Here is a 17,471-nt window from a genome sequence, read left to right as displayed (position 1 = left end):
TTTCTGTCATTCTTTCATTGTAAACAGTGATATTCAAAGTGGTCTACAATATGAAGACCACATTTACATTACAGTCTTAGTGCTTTGGAACAATCATAGGAAGGCTGAAAATCTGATCTCTGAAGACTGCAAATGGGTACTCTGCCTTCAGGAACTTTTCAATAATTTCCCATGATAGAGTTCAGTTAGCTGTATATCCTCAGATATGATCTCCTGAATGTTTTAGCTTGGCATCTTTCCTGTAATCTCTTATATCACTAAATGGATGAGAATCACACATTTCACAAGGTATAAAAAAGGTAATTCACGTTATTTTATATTCTCCAAAGAGATTGAGGGGCTGTGGGTGAATATGCAGATGTCATATTTAGGGTACTGGTTAGGAACAAATGTAGGAATTGTCACAATAAATTTGTAATACAGTAATTTATGTTTATTTTGGACATCACATTTAAAGACTTCTGTGACATGTTTGAAGTTCAGAATATGGTTGTGGATAGCCCAAGTTTTGGAGAAGACCACACTGCTTGGGTTTTTTTGGTCTAACTGGCTACAAATATCGCAATCATTTCCCTAATCCCTGATAAAACCTTTAGAAGTGTTTTTCAGGCAGTATAAATAGGAAGTTAATGAGTTTATATCTATTTGGTTCGATGATAACTATTTTGGGGGGTAGTTAATTGCTCCCAGATCTTATTTATAAGAGTTGTATTAATTCCTGATACAAGAAAGCACATATTTGGGCTGCTGTAATAACCTGATACTGCTTAAACTGGTGATACTTGCATTTCTAATGGAAAATCTGAAGTGGTGGTCTGTAGTCTGAAGGGAAGGACAATGATTTTAGAATCGGAAGGTCTATGATGTGCGTAAATGTCTCTTTCAAAATTTTCAAGCGTGTCTAATTTATTAGGGTTTGGGGGAAGTTGATCCCCTTAGGAGAGTAGTGAGAGGCTTGGGAGAAGACTCATTTCTCAGCTTCATGTTTGCAGTTTCTCATTATGGTAAGGGCAAAAAGGTTGGATTCATAGATCTTTTTCCTTACTTCTGAGGAATTTGCATAATTTTCAAGAGCTGGAGAATTTTAATAGCAAATAGGCCTGAAAAAATGACTAATAATTTGTTTTACAGCCACAGGAAGGATGTTTCTTGAATAACTATTTCATACAAGGAATGCTTTTTAATTTTTTTAACAGTTACTGTCCTTTGACTACTTGAGTTAGCAGAAACATGAGTAGACAGAGATATTTCTATTACTCTGTTCACTAGCTGTTCCCTACCAGATTACTCTGTTCACTAGCTGTTCCTTACCAGATTCACCGACTGATTAATAGTTTTATTTTGCTTGGCTGCTGTTTCTGACAAAGGAATAAAGGATGGCTTGCAGGGAGAACTTCTTTCGGTGCCTGTGCTCATGGTTTGCGGACTTTGTGCTGCAGAATCTCACTTCTAGTTTTTCTAAATATATGTGGAATAGCTGGCACTCTACTGGAAACACCAGCTCACAGAGGTTTGAAGGCGAAGCTGATCAGCTGTTCTGAAAACCAGTTCAAGGGTTTTTTTTTTCCAGTGTGGTGTGGTGTGTTGTTTTGTTTTGTTTTTTCCCCTTACAAAGTGCCCCAAAATACTTGCAGGCTGTACAGGTCTTGCAAAAATCTGCTTCAGGCTCTTGGAGTGGGTGTTACCCTCATCTCCCGTGGTCTGCTGAGCGACGGCGAGCCTCCTGGGCTCCTGTTCTTTAGTGCTCTGTCAGTGGCAGCAAGCTCTATTACAGTATTTATAAATCTGACTCCCAACTAATCTAGCCTTCAAGAAATACTTCAGCCCTTCTATTATTAATTATTTAGATAACGCTAAGTGTGTGCTAGGCAGTTTTCAAGCACAGAGAAAAGCCTCTTGTTGGCCCTGCGCTCTGTAGCATCCTAAGAAGGAAAAGACAAAGGGTGAAGAGGAGGATGATTGCTGTTATGTGGCAGCTGAATATTTCAAGTGTTTGAGTTTCATGCTCTTGCAACATCAATCTGATCAGATTGTAAAGGACAAAGAAAATGACTGAGGGAGAAGTGCAGGAGGAGGAACAAAGGTGTCTCAGCGCTTCTCTGCTTGAGTTGCAATGAAATTATTCAATAAAAAAAAGAGTTGAAAGTAGCACAAACAGGCTTGTGTCATTAAAATGTGTTTTAAGTTTCAGTAACAGTACTCTGGGACTTAAGTTTTTATAATGGATTTTATTCCACAGTCTGTAAACTCATGTGACTAGTTTGCAAGAATCTTTAATAGTGTGATCTCCCTTTATATATGCTGGATACAGTGTTTTCAAGTTCACTTGTTCTAGCATGCCAGATTTATTGATTAAATTTAGTAATATAGGCCTAATGTACGATGACCTAGTTGCTTTAGCTGTAACTTGGGCGTTTAAAACTTTTCCTTTTTCCGCAGTGAGCTACTAATCGCAGTGAATTTTTAAAAATCCAACGCTGCCCTCTACTGTGCAGCTGCGAGCATAACAAGACACGTTTGCATAACTTGTATGTTTAATCTTCTGCATGTGTTTATATACAGTTTTGTAGTAACATGACTGTTTATACATCTATAATGGACAAATCTGGTTTTAATTAGAAGATAAATTCAGGTGATGGTCTGTGTAACAATACGTTTTTTGCCCGTTTTTCTTGGTAACATGTCAATGATGGATTTGTGTAATTATTATTTTAAATGGTCTGGTGTTAGTACAAGAAAGCATTGCGATCCTCGTGAATGTTTTTGTTGTTAATTCGCAAACAAATGATTTTGTCACCTTTCTTATAAGCTGTTTTTTCATCCCATTCTTGGTATAAATAGTAATTTCTTTTGCCTGTGTTTTCTCCCCTCTCTACAAGCACGCCTTTCATATAATGATTGAGGTAAGATGCATTGATGTTTGTCATGATTATGGAACTTTCTGTGGACGTGTAAGAAGTTGTTTTGGTATGAATTTTTTTTTTTTTTTTTTTTTTTTTTTCAGTATTTTGGACGAGAGATTTGTAAGCATGCATGGTTTAAAAATACACATTTAGCCTGCTGTTCATAGCTCTTTTAAAACTTACAGTCATTTCTCAGGCTGAGTTACATGTCTGCAGGGATTGATAACAAAATACAGCGGGCGTAGTGCGTTTGTGGCTCTTTAACTACAGACTGGCTCGTTTGTGTCGCTCCTGCAGCGTTTGCTGGTGGCCCTGGGGCCGTGGGAGCCGGCCAGCGGCAGCAGTGACCACCAGTCCCGCTCTGCTGGGTTGCCCTGGGAGTAAACGGCACGTCCTGCCCACTTCTGTCCTGTCTTTGGGTATCTGTCGTCACCTCCCACCTGTGAACCTCGAGCTGTCTGGTCTTCATCTTGTGATTCTGGGTGGTGTGATGGGGTTTTGTGTGAATAGGGAGCTCGGAGAAGTAGTTTCCCTGAAGAAAAAGAAAATATTCTTTCACTATGAAGTCCCGACTTTGACTTTTATGCTAGCCCTTTTATTTTCCCTTGTATTAAATTACTGATACTTCATGTGAAACTACAAGTAACTGAAAACCATTAATTCAGAAACTTGGTTATTATTGCTGGGCTTTAAAATTGAATATTGAAAAAGCCAAGATTTGAGTTGTAATGTGAATGCTCGACTTCTGCTGTCTCTATAGGTCTCTAATTAATAGCTGAAGTGCCTTCTAATCTAGAAGAAAACAGAGTGATGCTATTTAAGTATTTTCCTGATTATCTTGCCTCTGTTAAGAGGTATTAGAGTTCCTTCTATTTGCGTTACTGTTTTGCCTCAAATGCCATAATTTCTGTTAAGGAAGAAGCTGAAGTATCCTGCCTACAAGTAACTACTTTGGTTATATTGCTTTGGGGAATATGTTTGCAGTGTACAATAAAACACAGGATTTCGTGTGGTGAAAAGGGGAGGAGTTGTTGCCACGTAAAAGAAATGTAGTTGGCTACAAATCATAGTGCCGATTTTAGAAGAATTACAAAATTTAAGAATTCTGACTCCCTTTACTGTATTTGGATCTTAACTTTCCAAATCATCTGGTTGAAAATGAACCAGTCCCCAGCTAGAAAGGGAGTTAACAACCAAGATAGTCACCAGACTTTCAATGAGAACTTGTCAGCCATATTCACAATATAAGCTGTGAAATAAATGTAACCAAGGGAAAATATTGCACTGTTTAACGAAGAAAACTTGCATGTGCTCTGGAGGTTTGAGAAGTTGTTTATATTTTGGAGTCAGGAAAGAGAAATGTGTCTGTGTACAACCCTGTTTGGATAATTGGCCTTTTCTTCCCTTTGTTTTATGTGATGAATTCCTTGATTCAGTTGCCATATGAGAGACGGAACGAGATAAACTCGAGTGCTGACTGACTGTGTTGGGGCAGGCCCTTAAACAATCGGTTCAGTCGGTCATATTTTTAATGGATTTGTAGTTTCACGTTTGTTAAGCTTCTCTCTGACCTTGAGAACCACTCTTGAAGACACTTAAGAAAACAGATCTCTGCAAGTTTAACCCTTCTTTGATGAATATTTTCCCCTCTGTTCTTTTTCCGATGTGACTGGTATGCACTGCCTGACAGCTCCCTGCAACTCCCAGCTAGAAAAATCCTTACTAAAAAGCCCTGATTGAGATTGGAAAACCTTTCAGTGTACATCTTATTGGATGTCTGTGATTTTGAGCTCACGATACAACCCGAACTTGCGGGTTCAATTGATCGATGGCTTGGAGCTCTAGGAAGAGCCAAGCCTAGTTGTCTGAGGATTGTGCACCGTACGACCCAGTCAGTTCAAGAACTTTTTGCCGACGTAGCTGCTCCTGCTTTTTTATCTGGCAGCGGATCGTTGTGCAGCAGGAATGTTCCTGCTGCCTTTGCTAACCGCCCCGGGTTAGGACGGAGCGTGTCTGCGAGAAGGTGGAGTACTTGGGGTGAAGTTTCTTGGGACCACTGGCTCGCCGCTCCCACGAGAGAGCCCGGCTTCCCTCTGCCTTGCCGTGCTTTTTGTGTTAACCTAAACCTTGTGGCAAACTGATTAAATTTGCCAAAACTAACATGATTTTAAAAATAAATAAAAGTTTTTGCCTTGATTTGCTGCGTGGTCAAACAAGTACCAGAATCAGCCCGAGGGAAGGGACGGGGGAAGCTTGGGAACGGGAAATTGGGCCCTTACTTTTTGACAGCTGTGGCAAGCTGTTAGACTAATATATATCCACATTATATCTTTACTCACATTATATCATCATCCTTGGCGCCACTGAGATGATTTTAAAAAGCCATACAAAAATAATTACGCCTGTGGCACATTAAACATTTTTGCTTAGAAGTAGAGCAACTTGAAAATATTGTCAAGGAATATTTCTGTATAAAAATAGTACCGGGAGTTTTAGAGTAAACGCCTGTTGATTTTGACAAAGTTGCTTAGGAAAAAAATTAAAAAAAAAAAAAAATAAAACAGAGAAAACCTGGAAAACTATTCTTTTTTAGTTATGTTAACAGAAGGCAATTATACTTTCCATTTTAAATCAGGATTTGTTTTGATTTGTGTGTGTGGGTGTGCGTTGCTTCTTCATAAGAACGCCGGAAGTTTTGACTTCATAGAAATGTTTCAACATGAAAGGGAAGTGTGCAGGGAGCCACGGGAGGTTGCTATATAATGTAGTGGGAAAATATTTTGAAATGCCAGGATTTTCGAGGAAGTAGGAAGTTCAGATATGCGAATAGTATCATGGTCTAAGGTGAAAGAAAGAAGCACCAGTTTTCACTGGCCGGTTTCTACTGAGGAGTTACTGCCTTCTCTCACGTGATAGATGCTGTAAGACTTTTTTTATCAAATCTTTGAGAAGTATTAAGCGTGGTCATTTGCTTGACGGTTGAGAAAAAAAATCATATAATGTGCTTCGGAATTCCAGCAAACTCTTTTGGGTGGAGGGCATGAAAAGGAGCTGCTCTAGCCACTAAAGCAAAGTGAGGCTTGGGTTCGCTTCCCACAAATTGTTCTCTTAATTTAGGCAAGTCATTAGGTTCAGAACTCTTTAAAGTTGTTTGATCGCTTGATGTTAAATCCCCAGATGCTACACAATGCTCAGGATTCTTAAAAACGGCAGGTTTTCTCACAAGTTCAAGTAGGCTGTTGTGAGTAAATTTGGGCATCTTGTTTCTGGTTTCACTTGTAACTATTGCAAAATGAGGACAGTGAATTTCCCTGGTGCCTGAAATATTCATAAAGGGCTTTGGCATTGAATGGAGGGCAGAACTGGAGGGAAAACTCCACTCTTAAACTTCATTTTCAGTGTTGTCGTTCGTCCAGTTTAAACCCAGCAATTTTGATGTAACCACTTTAAGCAGCTGTCGCTGTCATATTTGTCAAAGGATTTCATACTTTTTTGAGAGTAGTATTGTAATGTGATTCTAATTTGAATTTCAAACACTCTATGTTCATTTACAGCTATTAATTTGTGGAATTAGGTTACGGTTTCTTTAAATTCCTATGAATCTGTGTCTGTATGAAACTTGTTCTTTTTGAAGGATATATTTGTTGCTTAATAAGAAGCAAGAGAATGGTTATTTATACCTGTGCTTAAACTACTCAAAACTTTAATTGCAAACGTAAGCACTTGTCTCCATTCTCACAATAGTAAAGTATACTTAAAACCACAGTTCCTCCAAAAATGTGCCTTTAACATGTACAAGGTTTTTATGTTGTTAACTGAAGTGCTCAAATACTTAACTACTGAGTACTCTCATTTCTTTGCTAGGAAAAACTACTCCAGTGTTTTCCATTCTTTCTCTTTAAAACAGCGTTACTTCTGCGGCTGTTTGGACAAAAATAGAGATGCCAACTGTACATTTTGGAGGGTTTTTTGAACAGTAGACTTCAGGGTTTTGTGTTGTTTTTTTTTTTTTGTTTTTTTTTTTTTGTTTTTTTTTTTTTTTTTTGTTTTTTGTTTTTTTTTTTTTGTTGTTGTTGTTGTTGTTGTATTTCCGCAATGTGGATATAATTCTGAAGTGATAGCTCCCTTTCGTTTTTGTGTTCCTTTCTCTCATACGTAATATCGAGACCTGTGGTACAATTCTGTGGTCTCCACAGCCCCGCAGTGCCACTCAAAGCAGCCGTTCCCCCTCTTCCCATCTGTGGCCTGGCAGTATGCCCCCACCCTATCATCGCTGGCACCGGCATTTGCAATTCTCTGTAGTAATTTGGACCGAGGAACAAATCAAGGTTTAAACTAATTTGGGGGGGGGAGAGGAAGGCGGAGCTGTCTGTCAGGACACTATAGGTAATTCTGCTTGGTGACCACTACACACCAGAGCTTATTTTCCTGCAGAAAACAGGGATCGGACAGAAGAGATCATGGTTCTGTGTGTAGGGTAATACTCTCTGACGCAGAGGCATATGTAAAGGGGTCGGGTGTGTTTGCTCATGGTAGGGCAGAAGCTTACACAGGGACAAGCTCACGGAAGGTGGTAGATGGGAGGGAAAAGGACAGCCCAGAACAGAGCACATCTTTGGCAATAAAGTTGGAAATCTACTTGTTCCGTTCAGGTGGTGTGTATGATGCAGAATATGGAAGAGATGTATAAAATACAGAATACAAGATATTCAATAAACTGTCACATTTTCTTTCCCAGAAGGGGAAATTGTTCAGCTCTAGTAAGATGGGTGATTATACGGGTAGCTGTATCCCAATTGCAGTTGTACTTCCCAGCTTGTGGTGTCATATTTGAAAAGGAATTATTGGGCTAGCCCCTCAGTGAAGTACAGACACTGTGAGAGAAGACAAGGTAATCTCTTAAATTTAATTCCGGTTCTGTTTCTGGGATACAGCCGCGTGCTCACATCTCAGTAACATATCTCCATGGGGGGAGAAGTGGGGAGCACTGGAAGCGGATCGGTAGGTTGAAGCGGCGGTGCCGCGGTTCCTCACGCCGCCGTCCGTGTGGCGTGGAGGGCTGGCTCTGGCGATGCTGATGTTTGGTTTCCTGTGCCTGAACGTCTGCACTGTGCCTGCGGTTCAGTGGGTTCTGAATGAAAACGTGGGAGTTAACGTCCTGGAAGACCTTGTAGTGGCGTGGCCTGCCTACCCGTTGGATGGCAACCCGAGGTCCCCCAGCGAGCAGTGGAGTTTTTGGAGTAGAGCTCTGCCCGTGTCAGCTCAGTGGTGGGTGAGGGTGGAACCAGCACGTGGTAACGTTATGCAGACAGCGAGGGGACTGGCTGCAGCTCCGGGCTGCTGCCCCCAGCCAAATTGCTCAGGCAGGCATCTGCTGCTGCCCCGCTGCGAGGGAGGCAGGGCTCGTCACGCGGAGATGGGCTTTGTGGCTGTGTAGAGCCAAGTCACCAGGCCGTTGAACTGAAGGGTTAAACAGACCACACGTATGTCAAACAAACAAAAAAACCACCCTTAAATCTATCAGAGGTGCTCATCTTAATTCTATCTCTTAAAGTAACAAGTAAAGCTTGATTATCTTTATTCCTTAATTTCTGCTGTGGTTTTACACCTGGTTAGACAGATTTATTCTGTAGCTGTTGTTATTCTGTCGCTTGCACATTAATTCTGAGCATGTTTTACAATCTCATTTTTCTTTCCCGTGGAGAAGGGTTGCTGGTTTGTTTCTGGTTTCTTTGGGGGAATTTGTTGCAAGGGTTTGGGGACGTGATACAAGTGTCTTCCAGTTTGCAAGCCTTTATTTCTAGTGCTTCATCATAGCGTGTAGAGTAGCGAAATTAATTAATGGTTTTAACCTGATTTCAGGATCCTGGACCCCCGCCGCCTTCACCGTTGATGGGTTTGAAGCCATTGCAGTTACTAGAGATCAAAGCTAGGGGAAGATTCGGTTGCGTTTGGAAAGCTCAACTACTAAACGAGTATGTTGCAGTCAAAATATTCCCTATTCAGGTAAGCAGAAGTTCTTGGCGCCCTGTGTTGCTTGGAATATCGTAATGTTAAAAGAGCTTTTCTAGTCACAGTAAGAGGCTTTTATTTTAGAGACTTTTCAATACGTACTGTAAATCTAGATGGAAATGTCTTGAGCAGAAAAATGTGCAGGTAGAGTTTTAGCGAATTAAAATAAGCATTTGAAGGCAGCAAACGTTATTGAGGCATAAACCCTGTGAAATGTATATGTTTTTGGTCATACATCTTTGGCATGAATAGTTTTAAGCAGCTATTTCACATTTCTCATTGGAGAAGAATTTGTTAATATTTTTCAAATTAAATTGTTAGAAAGAATGTCCTGAAATTCAAACCTCTAAGGTGATTGTTCCAATTAAATATACCTCAATTAAGTGTAATAATATTTACATCCTGGTAAGTACCCTCTGAAAACCGAGTTTTAGAATAGATTTTGCCCATAATTTTGAGATCCGGTCTAGTTAAAGAACACAAAGCGATCGTACACAATGACATTAGGATAGATTTTTATATTAATTAAAACCATCGCTGCTACATGGGGTGCAGAAATGTGCTGCTGTTTTCTGATGATTAACCAAGCATTGACTTGCTGATTAAATACATCTGCAGGTTCTTGTTCTTCTAGGAGAAATGGCATGTATTTATGCTGGTTTCAGCCATCAGCAGAGCATAAATTAAATCTGAGACTTTGTTCATTATTTTTAATTAAGGACAGCCTATTTCTAATTCTTTATGGGGTTCTTGTAGATTACTAAAACACAAAAATTGAACGGTGCTCTTAAGACTGACGCAATTGTTACGATTTGTATTATGTAAACTCCAGTCCTAATCTACAGCTGTCTATGTTCTGTGGTTCATATCTGTGACGGTTGAGGTTGTTTTCAATAACTGATGTTTGTTTACAACAAATTTACAATTTCTTACTATACGGGACCGTGCAATATATGTGAAGAAAGTTTTTCATATTTTGATGTGTTCCGTGAGTAGTTTGTAGCGCAAATATTGTTAGCAGTCTAAACATTTGTAATTTTTAAATAATCGGTCTCATCATGTTAATAGCACGCACTATGCTTTCTTTCCTTCGGGTAGTAAATCCTGTCGTGCCCCAAAAAAACCAAAAAGTGTTAGTCATTTTGACAGATCATTTACAAATGCACAGAAAATTTTAGAAGAATACTTGTGTCAGGGCAAGTACCTCTTACTCTCGTGATGATGGTATTAACTCGGTTTGATGTGTTCTTTTGTTTAAAGGACAAACAGTCATGGCAGAACGAATATGAAATTTACAGTCTACCTGGAATGAAGCACGACAATATTTTGCAGTTCATTGGTGCAGAGAAACGAGGCACCAGCATTGATGTGGATCTCTGGCTAATTACAGCGTTTCATGAAAAGGTACGGTGCCTTCTCGGCGAGCCTTCTTTTTTTATGATTACGGCCGAGGAAGAGCGGCCTTAGAAATTTGTCCCAAATGTGAACTTGAGACAGTTAAGAAATAAAATTTAAAATAGTTCTCGCTTACTCTTAGCTTGTCTCTTTTCAATGGATATGAATTTATTTAAATTTATTTTCATCCAGCTGAGAAAGTTGTCATCAGTCTTCACTTAATAGAGGAGTTGTTTTAGAGAACAAACAAAAATTCATTCTACATGCATGCTTTTTAGAATGTGTATTTTTGAATATCCCCCATCTAGACCTGCCTAAACTAAACTCCATCTTGCAGAGATTGTGATGGTTTACTTTCTTTACTTGTGTTAATTGATTTGAGTCTGTAAGAATGAAGTAATATGTATCAATTCTGTTGTGATAACCACGAGAAACGTAGATACATGTAATCAAGAATTTGTTCACTGCTTTATTTTATCCACCTAGGTTTTTTTGTTTTTTTTTTTAATGCATGTAACTGTCACAGAGATGGATGTACAAAGAGGGCAAAAAAAAGGCAAAAAACCCCCCAAACTTAAATGTAGCACTGGCAGAAGCAAGGAAGATCTTACCTGTAGCAGATTTGAGAAAATACAAATGTGTATAATATGCACATGCTAATGTGTTAAGGCTAGGTCTTAGGTTCTATTTCTAGCACTGAATGTTACATTCTGCATTCTGGCATTTTTGTCCCACTTCTGCTTTAATAATTTAGAAGACTGTCCAACTATTTAAAATTTTTGACAGATCTTCACAATCAACTAGATAATATCAAACTAATTTGCCTTTCTGAAAGGTTATTGCCATTTTTTTGTTTGTTTCTGTCTAAGAGTTTTAAAAATCTTGTTACTGTTGGAAAGATGGCATCTGAGATGGCTCTAATTGATGAAAAATAGGATTTTTTTATTTTTAAAGTGTAGCCTGTACACTTTGACAGCTCTTTGTTCTTTTTTTTCCCTTTCGTGTTGGCTTTTCACACAGCAACACGTGACACAGTGACATTTCACAAACTGGATAATACACAAATCCATGAAAACGTGTGTATGGAGTGGTCTGTAGAAGTGGCTTTGAAAGGAAGAGCTTTATGTCGAATAATTTTTACTTTACATTATCTCTTTATATTTATTCAGAGTGTGTATTTCACTCTGAAACCGTGTTGTGAAATTGGAGTTCACTGTTGTGGCCAGAAAAAAAAGACAGATTGTCAACCGGAGGTGCTGAAGAACGGCCACGCACACTTCAGCGAGGTTCTGGAAGGTGAATCTAACCTTTCGTTTCCTGTGCCTGGAAGATCACGAATCGTGTTTGTAAAAGCAGGGCCGCCCGTATAAAGAATTCAACTACCTCAAGTCTACCTCCCGTTTGGGTGACACCGCCAGCTGAGCGCAGTTCAGCCAAGCGTGCCGCTGAAGTTGAGTTCACTGCACCGTCGGCTTGTTGAGGGGCTGTGTAGACGCGCCTCGGGTCTGTCCGTGGGCTAGGCAGGAGGCAAAGGTTAATTTTTTTGTTGTTTAAGCTAGCAGCCGTTTGCGTAGGTATGTGTATCATTAGGTGGTCTATCCGAAACCAGAGAAAGGCAGGCAGGCGGATCGTGTTCTTTAATGATGGAGTCCACCCAGAAGTTTTCTTACGAGTAAATGAGAACTAAATTGATCTTGTGATGGGTTTTGCTTTTTTTTTTTTTGCTCTGCAGGGTTCATTAACAGACTTTCTCAAGGCGAATGTGGTTTCTTGGAATGAGCTGTGTCACATCGCTCAGACTATGGCTAGAGGCTTGGCTTATCTTCACGAGGATATACCCGGGCTAAAAGACGGGCACAAACCTGCCATCTCACATAGGTACAGTGCGCGTGAAATCTTTTGGGGGGATTGTGAGTGTTTAGCTTCGAGCTAAAGGATATGAAACATGGCTAGATAGGAGGTATTAAAGTAATTCCTCAGTGATACCTTCCAGAATTATCGAGAGCCTTCTAAGAAAAATCTGCTCAGCCAGAGCAAAAATCTAGCTGGTGGCTCATAGAACTTGGTGTGGTGATTGTGGTTAATGTCGTAAATTCAATTTTTATGCGGTTAATTATTTAAGCACCCTCTGCAGTATGTGAAATAACTGGCATTATAGAGATTCGAAACAACTTATACACTTCCATATGTAACTCCAAGTAATACTGAAGACAGAAACATTTCCTGTGAGTGGTGTTATGTCTGTTATATTGAGTATAATTGCTGGGGTTTTTTTTAAATGAGGTTAAGTATAGAAAGCTATTAATAGAAGTAGGGAGCTGAAATGATAGTGGTAACCAAAATGAAAGGCATGTAGAACAAGAGAAATACAGATCCTGCAGCATTTGGATATTTCATGAGCAAAATTGCTTGACTGATGGTGAAATGGGGGAAGGGGAGAGGTACACACAGGCCAGATGGGAATCCCTGGATCGAGTCCATTATCTTTTGTTTCTGCAGGAAATCGTGTATCTCCTTGTTAGAAACAATCAGGAGTCACTTTTCAAAGGGCTTTTGGTTCCTGTCATTTAAACAAACAAAATGTAGTTGTAAGTAAAGCACGCAGTAACTACATTTTTATTCTGTTTCTATATCATACGTGCTTATAAATCTGTAGATATTTTAAAGCTAAGCGTAAAATGACAGTTCCAGGTGCAGTCTCAAATATTTCCATAAGAAGAAGGGTGTGCAAGCATACTCCTCCGAGGTTTTATTATTATTTTGTTCTTCAGGTGGACTGCTTCTTTATCGTTTTCTTGCCTTTCATATCAAAACGTTCTTTGTTTTATTACGTTACTTTTTCCTTAGGACTGTATATGGTATTTCATGTTCTAGATCTCTAATTTTTTTCCTTAACTTGAAAGGGACATCAAAAGCAAGAATGTGCTGCTGAAAAATAATCTTACAGCTTGTATTGCCGATTTCGGTCTAGCTTTAAAGTTTGAGGCTGGAAAGTCTGCAGGGGATACACACGGACAGGTAAAATACAGATTTATTTACATAAATGATACAACTGTTAGGTGCATGTGAATGGAAAGGGATAGTTTAGGCATGCTTCATGCACAGGACGCTGTATCACCCACCCTGGTTTTGGTGACCTCTAAGAAATGTGACAATTTGTGCTTTCTTCTCACAGGCTAAAAATTAAGCAATTCTTCAGATAATTACAGGTCCCAGCCTTCCCCCGTCTCGTTACACGGCCTCTCTCCCCCCTTATTGTCATCCTGACTCTAGAGGATTTGGACAAGAAAGGGAGGTCTTACAGTATTTTATTAATTGTTCTGAGATACTGTGCAAGAAATTGAGGCATGATCCTGGCAGGCAGTTTCTAACTTTCTGACCTAGCAACAGTCACTCTCCTGAAACGACAACAGTGCTAATCAAGCACTTGGCACGGAACAGGGAACTGTTTTAGCACCGTGTACTTTTAGAATAACAAGCTTGAGCTTAGAGCATTACGGTTTCTGGAAAACTGAATATATTTAATTTTAGGCAGAACTTCACAGTTTATGGTTGAGCGGCAGAAATAAAATCCGTACAATAAGATTATAAAACCTCAGTAACGCTGCTCAAGAGAAACACAGCTATTGCCATGAAGGTTTAAATGGTGAAATAAATCTTGTTTGGACATCACAGAAGTTGTTATTTATTCAGATGACATAATTGCTTCATGGCCTGTGGTCAAAAAGGAGGGATATCCCCGGAGTTCTCACTTACTAGCCAGTTTTGTGTAAGTGATGTCACGTAACTTTCCCAGTATGCATTGCACTTCGGTAGCTAGTTTTCCCTTTGGTATTTTTTATTACTGCTTCTGTCGTGGGGAGAAACATAAGCACGTTTCACAGCCTTATGACACGCAGAAATAAGAACAGTGACCTTCCTGTAATCTGGAAGAAAATAATAGTCATGGAATAGTTTGGGTTGGAAGGGACCTTTAAAGGTCATCTAGTCCAGCCCCCGTGCGATGAGCAGGGACACCTGCCACCAGATAACTAGATAAAATACGGGATGGCAGTGACAAATGTGTTGAATTGTTATGCAAATGTGCCATTTTACAGTATATTCAGATCTTCCTGCTTCGTAAGTATCCTTTATAGGGCCCGGCCTGTAGGATTGTTTCCAATTCCTCCTACCTCCTATTGGATAGAAGAAACTCCCAGGACTTAGTCCTAAACACGGACAACCACGGTGATTGTTGCTCTTTGACAAACAATAGTGCTGGTCCCCAGTATTATTATAATCAGCACCGGCCAGCGTGGTAATTGTGGTCATGTTGATTCCTAGTGTACAAATTCTTACGTTTTCCTTTCTTTCAAGGTTGGTACACGAAGGTATATGGCTCCCGAGGTACTAGAAGGTGCTATAAACTTCCAAAGGGATGCGTTTTTGAGAATAGATATGTACGCCATGGGATTAGTCCTCTGGGAACTGGCTTCTCGCTGTACTGCCTCGGATGGTAAGCAAGAGATTTGGCCCGGGGAATGATGTAACTGTGACCTGCCTGGGCCAGGTGCGCGGAGACGCGTTTTTCCTGTCAGAGATCCAGCTCCAAGGGCGTGCAAGGCTGAAAGACATGAAGGATTTGTCCAGGTCAACATGTATTTTATTACGAAGAGCACTGATGCAGTTACCAGTTTTCTAGCTGCTCATAAGCGGCATACGCAGGATGCGCGGCCCTTCCCGATCCCGCTGAGCTTTGGCAGGGCTGTTTTCTGCACCGAGATACGGAAAAGTCTGTTTCTGCTTTAGGCACAGGAGCCAGAGCGAGACTGTGCTGTGTTCAGGGCCTCCCCACCCTCTTTCTCTTTCTTGTCACTAACGGAGCACGAGTTCAGCCCGTATAGATGTCCGAACTTCTGAGGAATGTCTCATTGGTGATAGTTTAGGAATTGAAAATTCAGGAACGTCTTGAAGTCTGCAGTGGATCCCTTTGTAAGCTGTGAGGCCATGCCAGTTGTTTTCCTCGGGGCGAACCATTGGATCCAGTTCCTAAGCTACCAGGAAGAGATATCAGATACCCTCTTTCAAGCACGAACACTGCTTGTAAGTTTTGTAACTAGAGATCTTTTATGGGTGGCCAAAGTGAGTCAGGATTAATCAAGAACAAGACACGAGACAAGGCTCAGAAATGTTTGGGGGAAAGTTGCACGTTCAGTACAGTCCCTCGAGCAGCTGAATTCGGCTAAGTGACCGTGATGGTTTCGGCTGGGCTCGCGACGCCGTTGGTGACACAGCTCTCCTGCGAGAGCCCCACGCCGCTCTTGGATGCCGGCATGAAAACCCGCGAGGCGCTGGAGGTCTCAGCAGGTCGGCGCGTGGCCACACGATGCTTTTTCCCCTCCGGATCCGCTCCAAGCCGTGCTTTTCCACTTCAGACTTGTCCTCGCGGAGGAGGAGCCTCGAGGGAGTTTTTTTGACCCTTTTAAAAACATTGAGCTGTTTACTAACAGCGTCGACCCAGCCTTGCGCAAGTCCCTGAGGCAGCCCCACGTGCTGTGGGGAGTCTTCGTGCCTCGTTCTTCCGTCAAACACGCGTTCCAAAACCCTCCTGGAAGTGTGTTGTCTCAGGCAGGTGTGGATATTTTTCCGGGAAGTAAAGGAGACAGCAGTGGCAGAAAGCAGCCTTCCTCAATCACAGCTTGGTGCAGCTCTGCGGTCATGGCTGCTGGGTTTTTCTCTGCAAGTATAAATATATATTTTTATTTTTCTTTTTTTTTTAAGAAGGTATCTGCTCCGTTTCACCGAGTCTCATCAGCCTCATCTGTACCAGATCGTTCATTTCTCCTATCGTCCCCCTCCTCTTTTTTTTTTCAGGCTCTTGACCTAAGAGCACAAAATATATATTGCAATAACACGTACGTAGCTACATAACCTATAGTTCGGCACATAAAGCTCGTCCCTCCGATTCTGGCACGGACAAACACCACGCTTAGCCTCCCGCGGAAGCGCTTCAGTGGTGGGCGGCGTGGCTCGGAGGAGGGCTGCAGTGGCGGCGCGATGTTCTCTTGCAGTGGCTGCAAATGTTCACGAGTGGCTACTGGGATGAGCGAGGCAGCGGAGCGGGAAGCGGGGCAACGAGGCCTCTCTCTCCCCCAAGCTGGGAGGCGGCGGGGGCGAGCGCCTCTCTCCGCCCTCGCGTCTGGGCGGCGGGAGGGCCCAAGGCCGCTGGCGCCCCAAAAGGCCCCAGCTGCTGCGTGGGAAACCCTCAGTTTAGGTCACTGGTCGCTGCTAACCTGGCGTGGGATGAGCTTTTAATGGCAACAGAAACTAATCCTGATCACGAACCACATTTCCGAGATACCAGTCAGAATTCCAACCCCCCCCCCCCATTTTTAAAAAAAAAAAAAACCCAGCAGAATTGTTGGTTGAACTTCTTTTTTTATCTATAGGCCCAGTAGACGAGTACATGTTGCCGTTTGAAGAAGAAATTGGCCAGCATCCCTCCCTTGAAGACATGCAGGAAGTTGTAGTTCATAAAAAGAAGAGACCTGTTTTAAGAGAGTGTTGGCAAAAACATTCTGTAAGTAGTTACGCAACCAAGTTCTGCAAAGTTCTGTCACGATTTGGATTTCCAATTTTGTGAATCCGGTGTTGTGTTCATAACGCCGTCCTTTAGCTGGAATTTAATAATTCTTGTAAGAATCAAATGGACTGTAAACTAATGTTCATAATCTTAAAATATCCTTTTTCCAGTGATTTGAAAGGGGTGTTTTGCCACTTTTTTGGTGAGAGCAAGGATTCTTGAGAGTTACTTTTGAATGCACATCTTAAAAATAAACGTAAGGAACAGTAGCATTTCTGAGGTAGATGGAGGCTGCGAGCTGGACGTGGTGACGCAGGGCTGCATGAGAAGCCCCCGGGGTGAGTTTGGGAGGGCGAGCGAGCTGCTTCCCTCCTCTGCTCTGGGGACGCACTTGCAGTAACGCCACCGCTTCTTCCGAGCGCCGACTGATTGGCTTTGGGGTTTGGGTAGTTTTTTTGGTTTGTTTCGGTTTGGTTTTTCTTCCAAAAAAAATGGGTTGTTAGAAACAATAGATGACACTGTCTGCCTGCGAGAAAAATGAGTGTGTGGTACCATCTGCTCCTTGCAATTAGCATAGCGCCGCATTAGCTCAGTGCTAC

The 17,471-nt window shown here is 41.3% G+C and overlaps 1 protein-coding gene across 3 annotated transcripts in view; it reads left to right on the top strand.

Annotated features, from left to right (window-relative positions):
* Nucleotides 1-17,471, top strand: part of ACVR2A (activin A receptor type 2A) — a 66,088-nt gene that overhangs the window by 47,290 nt on the left and 1,327 nt on the right. For 2 of the 3 annotated variants that reach the window (XM_032997448.2, XM_032997447.2), the window contains exons 6-12: nucleotides 2,880-2,903; nucleotides 8,766-8,909; nucleotides 10,176-10,319; nucleotides 12,043-12,188; nucleotides 13,214-13,328; nucleotides 14,667-14,805; nucleotides 16,739-16,869. In XM_032997448.2, coding sequence (XP_032853339.1) covers nucleotides 2,880-2,903; nucleotides 8,766-8,909; nucleotides 10,176-10,319; nucleotides 12,043-12,188; nucleotides 13,214-13,328; nucleotides 14,667-14,805; nucleotides 16,739-16,869 — 843 coding nt within the window. The remainder of the gene's footprint in view (nucleotides 1-2,879; nucleotides 2,904-8,765; nucleotides 8,910-10,175; nucleotides 10,320-12,042; nucleotides 12,189-13,213; nucleotides 13,329-14,666; nucleotides 14,806-16,738; nucleotides 16,870-17,471) is intronic. The other variant, XM_032997449.2, reaches the window with a different exon arrangement.

The sequence above is a fragment of the Tyto alba genome, unplaced genomic scaffold (assembly GCF_018691265.1).
Source record: "Tyto alba isolate M040663 unplaced genomic scaffold, T.alba_DEE_v4.0 Super-Scaffold_7, whole genome shotgun sequence".
Lineage (NCBI taxonomy): Eukaryota > Metazoa > Chordata > Aves > Strigiformes > Tytonidae > Tyto > Tyto alba.
This window is presented reverse-complemented; position numbering and strand designations above follow the sequence as displayed.